At 52.0% G+C, this 16108-nt stretch overlaps 1 protein-coding gene across 4 annotated transcripts in view; it reads left to right on the top strand.

Annotated features, from left to right (window-relative positions):
- MYOM3 (myomesin 3) overlaps positions 1-16108 on the top strand; it is a 52655-nt gene that overhangs the window by 21518 nt on the left and 15029 nt on the right. For 3 of the 4 annotated variants that reach the window (XM_086365142.1, XM_086365152.1, XM_086365164.1), the window contains 8 exons: positions 3126-3300; positions 5553-5674; positions 6035-6222; positions 6456-6582; positions 7656-7834; positions 12710-12824; positions 13981-14137; positions 15506-15615. In XM_086365142.1, the coding sequence (XP_086221268.1) occupies positions 3126-3300; positions 5553-5674; positions 6035-6222; positions 6456-6582; positions 7656-7834; positions 12710-12824; positions 13981-14137; positions 15506-15615 (1173 nt within the window). Of the gene's footprint in view, positions 1-3125; positions 3301-5552; positions 5675-6034; positions 6223-6455; positions 6583-7225; positions 7835-12709; positions 12825-13980; positions 14138-15505; positions 15616-16108 lie in introns of all 4 variants that reach the window. The other variant, XR_015150299.1, reaches the window with a different exon arrangement.

The raw sequence follows: 16108 nt of genomic DNA, 5'->3' as shown, positions 1-16108 counted from the left end.
CGGGCGCAGGCCAAGCCAGGCTGTCAGCACCGAAGCCTCGGGCCCCCGGTGGCTGCAGGGACAGAGCCACACACATTTTTCTGCTCCTGACCACTCTACCTATCACAAAGCCGAGAAGCAACATGATTACAGGCCTGTAAAGCTTCAGACCATCAAGAATTACATTTCTCTGGGCAAGAGGCTCTTGGAAGTACAGGCATTTTTTTTTCCAGATCAACAATTCGTGAGTTGCAGAATCCAGCTGGGTCCAGACAGGAGCTGTCTGTGACCAATGCCCCTCAGGGCTAAAGGTCTCCAACTAGAGCCTGATCCCCCTCCTGCAGCCAGGATTGAGCCCCTGGGCAGGCCTCCCGCCCTCTCCTTGGTCCCATCCCCCAGCCCTGCCTCATCAGGTGGAAAGAAAGTGAAAGTGAAAGTGAAGTCGCTCAGTCGTGTCCAACTCTTTGCAACCCCATGGACTGTAGCCTACCAGGCTTCTCCATCCATGGGATTCTCCAGGCAAGAGTACTGGAGTGGGTTACCATTTCCTTCTCCAGGGGATCTTCCCCACCCAGGGATCGAACCCAGGTCTCCCGCATTGGAGGCAGACTCTTTAACCTCTGAGCCACCAGGGAAGCCCTTGTGGGATGCAACCCCTCTCAATAGCAGCACAGCATGGACCTGGGCAGGTCATTTCTGAGCTGCAAACCTTGATGTCCTCACCTGCCAAACATACTGTTCTGAAGGTCTGGTTATCACCCCTCCCTCTGGCTCCTTCCTGAGCCTCCCAGCGGCAGCTTCATGCTAGTCCTGACTTGCCAGGGTTCCCTCTCTCCTCTGAGGCCTCTGGATTGTGGGGTCTTTCTCTCTTTGATAAGACCAGACGGGTCCCTGGAGCTGCCATCACCAACGAGTCTTTTAAGGAACCAACTGCAGCACAGCCCATCTGAGAAGAGCCTGATGTGCTGCAAGGCCTGTGTGGGGAAGATTGCCAAGTCCTAGATTTGTAGTGCTCAATAATGTAGGAAAAAAAATAATATATATATATATATATATATGCATATATTCAGGCTTCCCAGATGGTGCTAGTGGTAAAGAACCTGCCTGCCAATGCAGGAGATGTAAGAGACGCAGGTTCTATCCCTGGGTTGGGAAGATCCCCTGGAGGAGGGGCATGGCAACCCACCCCAGTATTCTTGCCCAGAGGCTCCTCTGTCCATGGGGTTGCAAAGAGTCAGACACAACTGACGCGACTTAGCTCACATGAATGCATGTACATATTCATCGTAAGTATAAATAGGTTGGTGGGCAGATGGAGTTTTTCTTTCATTCTAGTCTGGTTAACAATTAAGCTTGATTCAGGGTTCCAGCCAGTGAGTGGTTTGTGATTGGATGTGGGCAGTCTCTGGACCACAAGGTAGCCTTAGGGCAAGGTTCTGGTACACTTCAGAGAAGGAAAGGAGAGGAAAAGAAAAGAGAGGAGGGGAGGAGAGGAAAAAGAAAAGGAATTGACTTGTATTATGAAAGCAATTGGAGAAGGAAATGGCAACCTACTCCAGTATTCTTGCCTGGAGAATCCCAGGGACAGGGGAGCCTGGTGGGCTGCCGTCTATGGGGTCGCACAGAGTCAGACACGACTGAAGCGACTTAGCAGCAACAGCAGCAGCAGCATGAAAGCAAAAGTATTGCACAAAAGTAGGAAAATACAAAAGGAGCAAGAGAGAAGGAGAGAATGGAAGCGAGGGAGGGAAGGAAGGAGGGAAGGAGGGGCAAGAACACCCCACCCCCCAAAATTCCACTGACAGGGTAACCACTGTGAGAATCCAGGTACCTGGGCTTCTGGTCTTTCGATCACATGCCTACCAGTGCCTCTTCTTGAAAGTCCAATCAAGCCGTATGTAGAGCTTTGCATTCTACTTTTTTAAATTAACGTTATATCACAAACATACCCTCAGGTCTTGACATCCTCCTTGAAATCAAGGTTTTAGCATGTGAGGAGGACTCCATACATGGACACCCTCAGCTCCAGTTCTTGCCCACTGGTAGAGTCAGGTCTCGTGGATGGCCATGCCTGACCTTCAAGCCTGTCCCACCACCCAGCCTCCATCCACTGCCACTCTGCCTTCAACCTGAGACTGAAATTTGTGATGGGACCTTCCTGAGCCCAGGACCCCAAGTCTACATCTCAGCACCTCCCCTGGGCCAGGTACAGAGCCTGGCGCAGAGTAGGCATTCAGGAGATACTGGGTTTCTGTTGTATGGATGCTGAGTTCAGCCTTTGCCTTTTGACTTCAAAGGACCACTGGAACATAAGGAGAAGTGTCCAGGGGAAATGGAAGATGAGGCTCTAGAATTCAGGAGAGAGAGCAGGGCTGGCGGTAAAGCCTGGGGATTCACCTGCAGAGAAGTGAGGATTGAAGCCATGGGCATAGTGGACCCTCCATGCCTTTCTTGAAAAGAGTTCAAGAAAAACAGAGCAAGCCAAGGAACTGAGGCTTGGAGGAGTCTCAAATTTAGGGACAAAGGGAAGAGGGGAAAACATAAACAGATATGTAAGGAGTTTGAGAAATACAAAGAGTACTAGGAAGTTCCTCTATCTGACATCCATCCATCATCCATCCATCCCTCTGTCCATCCATCCATCCGTCCGTCCGTCCATCTTTCCATCCATTCATCCATCTATCCCTCCATCCATTCTCCCATCCATCCATCCAGAGATCTCTTCATTTAAAAAATCATGGCAGACCCACCTCAAGGAACATTGTCTGAGAAAGCCATGAAAGATAGTGTTTCAAAGGGAAACAAACTACGTTTCCTAGAGCTTGAAGATAAGGGCTGAGGAAAATTGTCAGATCCGGTAACTTCTAGGAGAGAAAGTGACAGTAAGGATTGATAAAAGAATTTTAATGAGGAAGTGGAAATGTTTGGAGGTGAGAGAGGACTTTCAGAATACAAGAGCCTGGACCGCACCTCTGGAACTGGGAAAGAGCTGCCCAAAGCCCCAGGGCATGTCTGAAGTGCTTGTGGCCACCCCCAGCCACCCCCACCCCCCATGCTGTGTGCACCCCTCTCTGCCTCTCCCACACCTCTCCCCCTTCCCAGCCATGGGACAGCATCTTCACTCAGCCCATATTTCTGTGTTTTAGCCACTCTCCCGCCTCCAACGCAAGTTCAAGCTTTCCGAGACACACAGACCTCTGTCTCCCTGACCTGGGATCCAGTGAAAGACAGCCCAGAGCTCCTGGGTTATTACATCTACTCCCGGGAGGCAGGATCATCTGAGTGGCGAACAGTGAACAACAAACCCATCCAGGGCAGCAGGTGAGTTTGCGCCCACCCTTCCTGCCTCAGAAATAATAATAACAGTAATAATGAGGAAGCCTGCCTTCCAAGACACGGTTGGGCACAGGGCACCGTTCTAAGCTCTTTTCATATGTTAGATCAATCAGTTCTACCTGCAATCCTAAGAACTTAGGGCTACTTTTCTGCTTCTTTGTGTGGCTGTTCTGGGTCTTCATTGTGGTACACAGGCTTTTCTAGTTGTGGTTCACAGGCTTAGCTGCCTCATAGCACGTGGGATCTTAGTTCCCCAACCAAGGATCAAACCCGAGTCCGCTGCAGTGTTAGGCAGATTCTTTACCGCTGGACTACCAGGGAAGTCCCAGGATTACTATTTTTATTGTCGTTGCACAGAAGAAGAAACTGAGGCACAGCACAGATAAGTAGCTTGCCAAACTTCCTTAACTAGTGAGTGGAGGAACCAGGACTTGCCCCGGACGGCCTCTTTTCTGGCAAACACTCTCTAAGGGCACGCTGTTTGGAGATAGCAGGGACTGGCTAGGTCTCGTCCTTCCGGAAGCTTAGAGACAGAGAAGCAGAGCGTACAGGCCGGGAGGCCAGGGTTTAGGCTCCTCACCCACCCTCATTCACCAGGGACCTTGGCACAGAGACTCGCCCTCTCTGACCCTCAGCTCAGCCTGCCTGTCCACCCCACTCCCCTCTGAGCCTCCCTCCTCACTCAGTGGCCTCATCCTTGCAGGCAGAAGCCTCAGGCTTCTGCACTCATGACTTCTCTCCATTTTGAGGCCCTGTGGGATCAGGGACTCAGTCAATGGCACATACCCCCCATTCCATCCGATGACTGACCAGGCCCTGAGCACATCTGCGGGTTCCCCTCACCCTGGGCTGCAAGATCATTTCACCCAAAGAAAGAGACAGGACCTGGCGCCCCACTGGCTCACGGTGCCTCGCAGTCACTCACGCTTTGTCACCGCTAAAGTTTGGGTTTGAGACAAATGAGAGTCCAAGTTATCCTTAGAATGACATCTCCCCAAGGACTTGCATCCAGGTGGGCATCCCTGGGCTGGGGGGGAGCGGGGGCTGAGCGAGAGTCACATGACAAGAGTGGCGTGTCGGAAGAATGTGTCACACGTGGGAGTGACCATCCAGAGAGCTCATCACACGTGTGTATCTCATCGGTTACGTGTGTCGGGGCTGGAAAGAGGTTTAACACAGCTGCCCGGGAGTGTTGCCTGAGGTGGTGCCTAAAGCGAGCTCGGCTGGAAGGCAGGGCCTGGTTCACCACCGTGCCACGACCTCCTCAGAAGCTGGCTCACAGGAGATGCTCAAAAAAGACTTGAGTGAATGAATAATGAACGGGCAGGCACTGCGCTGGGATTCAGGAGGCCTGGGCTGCAGCCCATTCCTAGTGGGCTGTGTGCTCTTGGCTCCCCTCATTCCTCCTGCAGAAGACCTTCCCTGCCTGTAAAATGAAGACACTGGTTTGATCCATAGGGGCCTCTCCAGCCTTCCAACATTCAACTCCTTAAGGTCAACTGACCAAGAGAGGCTCCCTATAGAACAAGATTTGCTCCAGGAAAATGTTGCTAAGTGGAGAAGGATTCACAGTCTGGGTCTTACTGAGAAGGGACAGGATGGGAGGACATTTTTCTCTAAGCCAGAGTATCCTTGTATGTCTCTGGCTGATGATTCTCTTTGGGGGTCTTTAAAGGGACTCTATTTTGGAGTTACAGCATTTGTACAGATGAAAAGACCACTCGTGTTCCCAGGATGGGGCCCAAAGTCCTGGCGATCTACTAGATAGCTTGGTTCAGGGGTTGGCTCCCTGGGCCTTCAAATGGTACCTTTCCCAAGGTATTTGCTTTTTTTTTTTTTAATTTTACTGCCATGGTGCACAGGCTTCTCTGTAATTGTGGCTCTCAGGCTTAGTTGCCCTGTGGTATGTGGGATCTTAGTTCCCCAACCAGGGATCGAACCTGTGTCTCCTGCATTGCAAGGCAGATTCTTAACCACTGGGCCACCAGGGGAGTCCCCAGCATGTTTGCACTTTAATGACAGGCTCTAGAAGTCACAGCCTTTAAAATCTTAAGGACCTCACCCTCCAGGATGCAGGCATCACTTTGGGGGCAGGGGCAAGGTCTTTAGGTGAGAACTGAGGCCCTCCAATCCTGCCACGCTGGGGGCCACTTAGCCCGCTCAGGGTTGTTCTAGAAGTTTCAGGGATGTCTCCGAACTGTTTGGCCTTCCCTGAAGGCAGCACATGTCTCTCCCAGGTTTACAATTCCCGGGCTAAGGACGGGGAAGGAGTATGAGTTTTGTATCAGGTCCGTCAGCGAGGCCGGAGTCGGGGAGAGCTCAGCCGTCACCGAACCCATCAGGGTCAAGCAGGCTCTGGGTGAGTCCACAGGGCAGGTGCAGCCTGCAAGCCTTGAGGGTGGGCGGCCGTGGCCTGGGAGAGAGCTGGGGGCTCACTGACCATCTCTTGGAGGGTCCAATCCGGAGGCCACAGGGCAGAAGCCCCCCTGACCACCCGATCCTTTGAGGAGAGAGTAACAGTGGCCTGAGACCAGCGTGGAGGCTCAGGTGTCCTCCATGTAGCAGAGTCAGAGTTATCAAGGGACACCGCCAGCTAAGTCAGCGCCCCCAGAGCAGGGTGGGCACCCACCAGGGGAGGCTCTCTACCTCCCTCGGGCCCCACTGCCCAGTCTGGCCATGCCCTGGGAGCAGTGACCCTCACCCCCTTTCCTCCCTGTAGCAACACCATCTGCACCATATGACTTCGCCCTCCTGAACTGCGGGAAAAATGAAATGGTCATTGGATGGAAACCCCCGAAGCGGCGTGGAGGGGGCAAGATCTTGGGTTACTTCCTGGACCAGCACGACTCCGAGGAACTGGACTGGCACGAGGTCAACCAGCAGCCCGTCCCCACCCAGATTTGCAAGGTGAGGCTGGAAGGCGGCCACTGGCCTGCAGTCCTGACTTACGCAGGCAGAGACCAGAGGTCGGGGCTGGAGGTTCTGAGGCTGAGAGACCTCAGGCCCCTCGGTCTGCACGATCCAGCTGATTGTCAAGGGCAGACCAATCTCACCGAAAGTCCCCACAGACCTCCTGCTGTCAGCTCGATCCTCTGTCTCCCCAGCCTCGGCCTTCACAGTCTGTGTTTCTGCTCTTCAAGGTCAGCAACCTCCATGAAGGTCACTTCTATGAGTTCCGTGCCCGGGCCGTAAACTGGGCAGGTGTTGGGGAGCTGTCGGCACCCAGCAAGCTGTTTGAGTGTAAAGAGTGGACAATGCCCCAACCAGGTGAGCAGCCAGGAGGAGCCGAAGCCCAGTACCAGTCCTTGCCTCCCTCCCCAAAGCTAACCAGTGAAGATGAACATCACCGCCCTGCTCTCTTTCCCCTGTCCCCTTCCACCAATGGGCCCGTAATCTTATCCACAGATGGTCGTAACCCAGGCAAGTCAAGAGCCCTGACCTTGGCCATTGACTGGCCCTGCACCCCCGTCCAAATTAACTCTCTAGCTCAGCACTCCATCAGAGCTCTGATTCTCGCCACAGGCCAATCCCAAACCCCAAAGGCACACGGCTAGGTGACCAGCTCATTCCAGTTTGCCCAGCACGTTCCCTGAATTATCATCAAAAGTCCCGTGTTCCAGTCCTGGACAAAGTGCCACATGAGCGTTCTCACAAGGTAGCCCTTCACCTCCCACTTAGGAAGGGAGGATGCCAGCCTCCCACCTTTCTGTTTAGCTCAGTTCTGTTTTCTGCACAAACCTTTTACCTGAATGGCAGATAGTCACTCTGTGTGAGGCCTGAGACAACGTTATAAACAACTGATACTTACTGGGTCCTAACAATAAGGTGTATTGACACCTCCCATCAATTCTGTCATTAATGCTCACAGCAGCACTCTTCTATAAGAACTATTATTATCCCCATTTTACAGATGAGAGTCAAGAACATAGAGGTGAAGTAACTTCCCAGAGTCCGCATGGCCTGAAAGGGTGGAGCTGGGACCTGAACCCCACACCCTGAACTTCTACATTAAACACTGAAATGCCAAAGAGATCAAACAGATGAATGCCGTGTGGGGGCTGGGAATGAGGAGGATCAGGGATGTTTCCCAGAGGAAGTGCTACTGGATACACTCTGAAGAGTTAACTCTATTTCTGAGCCAGACCAAGCTTTGCCATGAAGCCAAGGAGGGTCAGGTCTCCACCAGGCCCTGAGCAGGCACTTCCAGGCCTGGGAGGGACCGGAAGATGGACAAGCTTGCTGACTTACCACCCGCTTGCCTCCTGACTGTGTGGCTGGCATTTGGCTGCCTGGCTGGGTGCCTGGCTGCCCTTCTCCTTCTCTCACCCATCTTCCCACAGGGCCCCCATACGATCTGCGGGTGTCTGAGGTGCGGGCCACCTCCCTGATGCTGGCGTGGGAGCCCCCTCTCTACCGAGGGGCTGGACCTGTCACAGGCTACCGCATCAGCATCCAGGAGGAAGGCTCTGAGCAGTGGAAGCCAGTCACTCCAGACCTCATCTCTGACACCCACCTGAGGGTGAGTCCCCGCCCTGCCACAGGATATGGCAGGATTCCAGGACATCACTGCCCTCACTTACTAGCAGAGGATCAGAAAGGGGGTGTGGCTTAGCCAGGGTCACAAAGCAAGTTGGCAGTAGGTCCGGCTGGCAGGTTGGCCTTAACTTGCTCTGTGCTGAGTAGACTCCTCCTGAAAACCTCACTTGTGATCAGCAAGGTGTAGCAGCATTTGGGTGTGCATATCCCTCTTTAAAACACTTATTTATTCTTTGCTTTTGGCTGTGCTGGGTCTTTGCTGCTGAGAGGGGGTTTTCTCTTGTTGCAGAGAGCAGGGGCTACTCTCTAGCTGTGGTGCCCTGGGTTCTGATTGCAGTGGCTTCTCTCCTTGCAAAGCACAGGCTCTAGGGCATGTGGGCTTCAGCAGTTGTGGCGCACGGAGCTTAGTGGCTCTGTGGCATGTGGAATCTTCCCGGACCAGGGATTGAACCCATGTCCCCTCCTTTGCTGGGTGCATTCCTATCCATTGTACTGCCAGGGAAGTCCTTGATATGCACATCCCTTAAGCTAGAGGTTCTGCTTCTAGGACTGAACTGAAGAGGAGCAATTAGTCAAATGCACAAAGACCTCAGGACAGTGATGCTCATTGGAGTGTTGTTTTTGAAGGCAAAAGCTGGAAACAGCTTAAACGTCCATTTAAACATTTGTTTAAATAGATCACAGTGTATCCTTGATGCGAACTCAGTGCCAGGGAGTGTAAAGACTGTGGGAGTTTAAGGAGCAGCAATAGTACATACAACAAGGTAGAGCTACATGTAAGTTTTGACACAAAAATATATCCATCATGTGTGGCTAAAAAAATGCACAATACACAGCAGGATATTTATATGTTCAGTTCAGTTCAGTCGCTCAGTTGTGTCCGACTCGTTGCGACCCCATGAATCGCAGCACGCCAGGCCTCCCTGTCCATCACCAACTCCCGAGGTTCACTCAAATGCACGTCCATCGAATCGGTGATGCCATCCAGCCATCTCATCCTCTGTTGTCCCCTTCTCCTCCTGCCCCCAATCCCTCCCAGAATCAGGGTCTTTTCCAATGAGTCAACTCTTTGCATGAGGTGGCCAAAGTATTGGAGTTTCAGCCTCAGCATCAGTCCTTCCAATGAACACCCAGGATTGGTTGGTCTCCTTTAGGATGGACTGGTTGGATCTCCTTGCAGTCCAAGGGACTTGCAAGAGTCTTCTCCAACACCACAGTTCAAAAGTATCAATTCTTCAGCACTCAGTCTTCTTCACAATCCAACTCTCACATCCATACATGACCACAGGAAAAACCATAGCCTTGACTATATGGACCTTTGTTGGCAAAGTAATGTCTCTGCTTTTGAATATGCTATCTAGATTGGTCATAACTTTCCTTCCAAGGAGTAAGCATCTTTTAATTTCATGGCTGCAATCACCATCTGCTGTGATTTTGGAGCCCAAAAAAATAAAGTCTGACACTATTTCCACTGCTTCCCCATCTATTTGCCATGAAGTGATGGGACCAGATGCCATGATCTTCGTTTTCTGAATGTTGAGCTTTAAGCCAACTTTTTCACTCTCCTCTTTCACTTTCATCGAGAGACTTCTTAGTTCCTCTTCACTTTCTGCCATAAGGGTGGTGTCATCTGCATATCTGAGGTTATTGACATTGCTCCTGGCAATCTTGATTCCAGCTTGTGCTTCTTCCAGCCCAGTGTTTCTCATGATGTACTCTGCATTTAAGTTAAACAAGCAGGGTGACAATATACAGCCTTGACGTACTCCTTTTCCTATCTGGAACCAGTCTGTTGTTCCATGTCCAGTTGCTTCCTTATGTTAGATAACATTTAATAGGGGTTTCCCTGCTGGCTCATGGGTAAAGAACCCACCTGCAATGCAAGAGACGCAGGTTTGATCCCTGGGTTGGGGAGATCCCCTGGAGGAGGAAATAGCAACCCACTCCAGCATTTTTGCCTGGAAAAATCCCATGGACAGAGGAGCCTGGCAGGCTACAGACCATGGGTTCACAAAAGAGGCAGACACAACTGAGCAACTGAGCACGCAACATGTAATATATGTATATCACATTGTATATTAATGACCATATACGCATACACATGTTTCTTAATTTCGATGAGAAGCAAATTCTAAACTCTTTGGACAAATGATAAATCTAGCAAAATCACTGGTTTTATGCACCTGTGGTGGTTGCTTTCACTTCCACATGTGTAGAAGGGAAAACACAAACAATGCTTTTCTGGCATTACAAAGACAACTCACGCAGATTTGTCTTGTGCGAAAACAAAGGTGTCCACTGAAGCATTCTTGGTGGTGATTTAGTCGCTAAGTCGTGTCCAACTCCTGGGACCCAATGGACTGTAGCCCGCCAGGCTCCTCTGTCCATGGGATTCTCTAGACAAGAATACTGGAGTGGGTTGCCTTGCCCTGCTCCAGGGGATCTTCCCAACCCAGGGATCGAACCCAGGTCCCCTGCATTGTAGGCAGATTCTTTAACACCTGAGCTACAATGGAAGCCCGTAGCATTCTTAACAGACACAAATTACTAACAAACAGTCCATCGGATCACAGACTTCCAGATGGTAGTATCTGTCTCTGAAGACAACATGTCTCACAGGCCTCCTTGGTTTAAGGAAAGTTCCATGAGATGTACTCAATTTTATCTTCTGCAGCTCTAAGGAGAGAGGGAATATTTTCTCCAACTCGTTTTCCTGAGGCATCTCTCACCAGCAGGCAGGAGGGTGTGTGGGTTTCAACACCACAGGTGAACACTCTGTTAGCACCAAGAGGAAAGAAAAGCATGCTCAAGAGACCCAAAACAATGTGGAAAGAAGATGCTAACAAGCAGACTATGGTGCGTGTCACATTTCAACATGGTCTGAGTGCTAAGTCGCTTCAGTCATGTCCGAATTTTTGGGACCCCATGAACTGTAGCCCATCAGTCTCCTCTGTCCATGGGATTTCCCAGGCAAGAATACTGGAGTGGGTTGCTATGCCCTCTTCCAGCGGATCTTCCCTACCCAGGGATCAAACCTGCATCTCTTACGCCTCCTACATTGGCAAGAGGGTTCTTTACCACTAGCACCACCAGGGAAGCCCTCAACATGGTTTACACGCATTTAATACAAGTACTAATGGATTTTTACAATATTGGCAATTTTGGTCATCTCTAGAGATGGGAATACCAGGGGAGCCTTCACTTTATATTCTTTTCTATTGCTTTGATATTTCCCCCAACAAGCATGCATTTCTTTCATAGTCAGAAAAGAGTAAAAATATTTCATTTTGAAACAATAATATTAAGTCTTAACTGAATCACAGAGGGATGAGAGCCCATGGGATGCTCTGAGATTCTGCAGCTGCTGCCCCCATGGAAGCCGGCTCCCTGCGGTAGAGTCAGCCAGTGCTGGACAGCTGACCCTCGAGAGCCACAGGAGATGGCTGGTCCCTCTGCTCTCCAGGGTCGGGGAGCTTCAGTGACTTGGCAGCATTTCTGCGTGTGGATGATTGGCTGGCATTCACTCAACACTTCTGGACACCTCCTTAGTGCCAGACCGGGAACTAGATCCTGGATGTAAAAAGCTCAAGGCTCAAGTCACAGGCCTTGGGGAACCGGCAATTACAATACTGTGTGTCATACAATCGAGGCAGGTTCAGGGAATTCTGGGCGCTCCAAGCAGGAAGGTAAGAGATCCTTCCTGGACTCGTCCCATCTGCCACGCTGAGTGGCTGAGGATGAGTTGGAGTTGCTAGACCAAGAGGAGGGGAGGGCATTCCAGACAGAGGGCTCTGCGAGGGCTAAGGCAGGGAGGCATGAAGCAATGTGACGCATGGGGGACCCTGAGGAGTCAGGGAGTGAAGGGGCACAGAGCGGAGGAAGAAGACAGAAGGCTGAAGATGGTTGGATGAGGAAGACTTTGGTACGAAGCCCAAAATCTGAAGTTCACCCTGAAGGCCACTGAAAGAGTTAAGTGTAATCAGACTGGCATCTTGGAAAGATTGGTAGAGGGAACTATAGACCGAGAAGATGGGTCTAGAGACAGAGGTGCCATCTAGGAAACTGTTGCACTAATCCCGGTGAGAGAAAAAACACTTTAATCAAGGCATGGCTGGGACACAGAGAGGTCACATTCAGGAAACGTTAGACGGACTTCCCTGGCGGTACAGTGGATAAGAATCCACTTGCAAATGCAGGGGACATGGGTTCAACCCCAGGTCCGGAAAGATTCCACATGCCATGGAGCAACTAAGCCCATGTACCACAGCTACTGAGTCTGCACGGTCCAGAGCCTTGCTCCACAACAAGAGACCCCACCTCAGTGAGAAGCCTGTGCACTGCACCTGGAGAGCAAGCTGTGCTCGCTGCCAGTAGAGAAAGCCCATGTGCAGCAACAAAGACCCAGCACATCCAAAAATCAATCAATAAATTAAAAAAAAAAAAGAAACGTTAGGGAAATAAAATGGGAACTTTGGTGATGAGAGGTTTAGGGCTCAAGAAAAAGACGTCAAAGATGATCCCCAAGCTTGTTTCCGGGGTGATGGATGGAGGAGAGGCGGGGGACCCAGGAGGAGAAAGAGTTTTCTTGTGAGGAAGCTGATGGCAAGCTAAGCCCCAAGCAGATGGAGTTCCAGGTGTCACAGGCATGGGAGGTAATCTCAGTGGAGATGCCTGTCTGAAGCTGGAGCTCAGGAAGGCAACATGCCCCCAACCTGTCCCTTCCTCCGGGCAGCCTGCTCCCCCTGCCCCCCTGGGGTGGATGGTGATCAGTCAATCCCCTGCAGCCGTGGCCAGAGCTGCAGGAAGGGCGGGCCTCTGCCCTCCTCAGGGCTCACTCTTACCCCCTCCTTTCTTCCAGATTTCTGATTTGCAGCCGGGGAAGACCTACATGTTCCAAGTACAGGCTGTAAATTCAGCGGGCCCAGGGCAGCCATCCATGCCCACCGACCCGGTACTCCTGGAGGACAAGCCAGGTAGGGGGAGGGGGAGGGGAGGATCCGCAGCAGGAAGATGGACCGGCTGGGCCTCCCCTCCCCTCTATACCCCTTCCTGCCCATTTCTCTCCCAGCCCCCACTCTCCTTTATTTCTGTGGGATCCTGAGATGGATCCTGAAATCTGAACACACGGTCTCTTTCTACAAGATGGGTCCTCCATCCTTGATATGCCACGTTCCTAAACTCTTACAACTCTTCGTGGATACTTAAAATAATAGCCAGCTGCATTTCAGATACGCCGTGTGGCTTTGCCTGCCTTGCAGTCACAGCTCCCTCCCGGGGTCCCCTCCTACCACACAGGCCAGACGCTATGTCGGGCCCTTACACTGTCTGACCCTCCCAACAAGCCCTTGAGAGAGCTGTCCTTGTCCCCACTTTTAATTTTTATTTATTTACTATTTTTGGCTGCACTGGGTCTTCGTTGCTGCTTGAGGGCTTTCTCTAGTTGCAGCGAGCAGGGACTGCTCTCCAGCTGCTTAGTTGTGCCACATGGGCTTAGTTGCCTCACAGCGTGTGGGATCTCCCTGGGCCAGGGATCAAACCCGTGCCCCCCGTATTGGCAGGCGGATTCTTAACCCCTGGACCACCAGGGACGCCCTCGCTGTCCCCACTTAAGAACTGATTTTGTTGTAGCTCGGAGAAGTTAAATGACCAAGCCACACAGCTCATGTATGCCGGACTCGCTCAGTTCTTCTCATTATAAAGTGTGTTCTTTTCCCATTCTTTTAATTATTCATTCAGCAAGTATCTGATGACACCCACGTTGCCCTGGGGACGAGGCAGTGATGAGACAGCAAGGTTCCCGCTCTAGTAACAGGGGTGGGGACGGATGGACAGTAAACAAGTAAATGCTGAAAAAGTCAGTGATGAGGGCAATAAAGGAAATGAAACAGGGTGATAGGGTGGGGTAGGCATTACTTTAGCCAGAGTAGTCAAGAAGGGCCTCTCGGAGGAGGTGACATTTGAGCTGAGAAAGAGCCTGGTCATGCAACCCCTTGGAGGCCACAAGAGTCTAGAGTTTATTATTTTCTTCAAGTGCAATGGGCAGCTATTGGAGGCTTTAAGCAGGGAACGGGCCTTACCTGGTTTATTATTTCTAAATGTCTGGTACCCTCCATTGAATCCTGCCCTCAGATGCCCGGGAGATCGAGGTTGGTGTGGATGACGAGGGCTTTATCTACATGGCTTTTGAAGCCCCAGAGGCCCCCGACTCGGCCGAGTTTCAGTGGTCCAAGGACTACAAGGGCCCACCGGACCCAGAGAGGGTCAAGGTCGAGGAGGAGGCTAACAAGTAAGTGAGGGGGCAACACTCCTAGAGCACGGGTCCCGGCTGTTACCAGATGAGTGGGCAAAGGCTCGCAGGAAGGTCGAGGAGGAGGCTAACAAGTAAGTGAGGGGGCAACACACCTAGAGCACGGGTCCCGGCTGTTATCAGATGAGTGGGCAAAGGCTCGCAGGAAGGTCGAGGAGGAGGCTAACAAGTAAGTGAGGGGGCAACACTCCTAGAGCACGGGTCCCGGCTGTTATCAGATGAGTGGGCAAAGGCTCGCAGGAAGGTCGAGAAGGAGGCTAACAAGTAAGTGAGGGGGCAACACTCCTAGAGCACGGGTCCCGGCTGTTATCAGATGAGTGGGCAAAGGCTCGCAGGAAGGTCGAGGAGGAGGCTAACAAGTAAGTGAGGGGGGGCAACACTCCTAGAGCACAGGTCCCGGCTGTTATCAGATGAGTGGGCAAAGGCTCGCAGGAAGGTCGAGGAGGAGGCTAACAAGTAAGTGAGGGGGCAACACACCTAGAGCACGGGTCCCGGCTGTTATCAGGTGAGTGGGCAAAGGCTCGCAGGAAGGTCGAGGAGGAGGCTAACAAGTAAGTGAGGGGGCAACACACCTAGAGCACGGGTCCCGGCTGTTATCAGATGAGTGGGCAAAGGCTCGCAGGAAGGTCGAGGAGGAGGCTAACAAGTAAGTGAGGGGAGGGCAACACACCTAGAGCACGGGTCCCGGCTGTTATCAGATGAGTGGGCAAAAGCTTGCAGGTGAGACCACCTGGCAGGACCCCCGATGATGAGTTTGAGGGGGCTGCGTGGTCTCCCATGAAGGATGCTGACTGCCACCTCAGGGAGAAGTGAGGGAGAGGGCAACAGATGGGCTGAAATGGTGATACTCATCTAGAGATCCTTTTTCTGCAAGAAGTGTGTCTCTATGTGGCTGCTTCCAAGGAGACGCTCAGGATTTGGTTTCTAACCTGGGTACCAGCAACTTGCTCTTGGAAGTTCTCTGGGCTCAGCTTCCTCATCAGTAAAAGAGGGGTTAGGATGTCAAGGGCCTCCAGATCTTGCTCCTCCATCTGTAGCAGCTCTGGCTTTGGCCCCGTCCGGCAGGAGACAAAGCTAATGACTTGAGCCCAAGGAGAGTCAGGCCTGGGGGATGTGGCCAGTATGAAGACAGTTTCAGAGAGCCTGGCTAGCAAGAGCCATTGAGGGCGGCAGGCCAGACTGGCTCTGGGGAGGGGACTCTGGGAACGTGGAAGGAGGCAGACGCCCCTGCTGGGCCAGGGTCTGGGTCTGGGATGCAGGGCTTCCAAGGCCGACCTAGACTCCCCAGCTCCCAGGCTTCCAGGGCACGAGTCCCCTCTCAGAGCCTCTGCTCTGCTGTCTCTGCAGATCCAAGATCATCCTGAAAGATCCCGGCCTCGAGGATTTGGGCACCTACTCGGTGGTGGTCACAGATGCTGACGAAGACATCTCAGCAAGCCACACGCTGACGGAGGATGGTGAGGTCCCTCTCCGCTGCCACCACCCAGAGACACAGGCCCAGAGTGCCAAACACAAATACCCCAGGGGCCAGCAGGAAGCCACAAAAATGAGTAAAGCAGAGATTTCAAGAGAAGTAGGTCCTCTGCCACCCACTCAGTCAGCCGGTCCATGAATAAGTATCAGTTGAGCACTGACCACATGCCAGAGGCGTCCCAGGCACTGAATTACATCAGTGAAGCCCGCTGGCAAAAACCCCTGCCTGATGGAGCTCATACTATTCTCTCTCTTTCCATTTTCTACTATTGGTAAAAGCAAAGGTACCAGTGAATTATTTCACTTCCTTCCATAGCCGAAAAAAACAACAGTGTAAGTAGAGTGATAAACTGCCAAAGGCAGTTAGTCTAAGGGGTGAGGATGGCCACAGGGAGCAGTGGGGGCCGTGGCCACCAGAGAGGGGAGGCTGGGCCTAAAGCCGTTGTCCAGGAGACTCACCCTCTGCTGTCTCCATAG

This window comes from Bos grunniens, chromosome 2 (assembly GCF_055505025.1).
Source record: "Bos grunniens cultivar Pamir isolate PY7600 chromosome 2, Bosgru_T2T1.0, whole genome shotgun sequence".
Taxonomy (NCBI): Eukaryota; Metazoa; Chordata; class Mammalia; order Artiodactyla; family Bovidae; genus Bos; species Bos grunniens.
The sequence above is the reverse complement of the archived record's forward strand: the minus strand, read 5'-3'. Positions and strand labels throughout refer to the sequence as shown.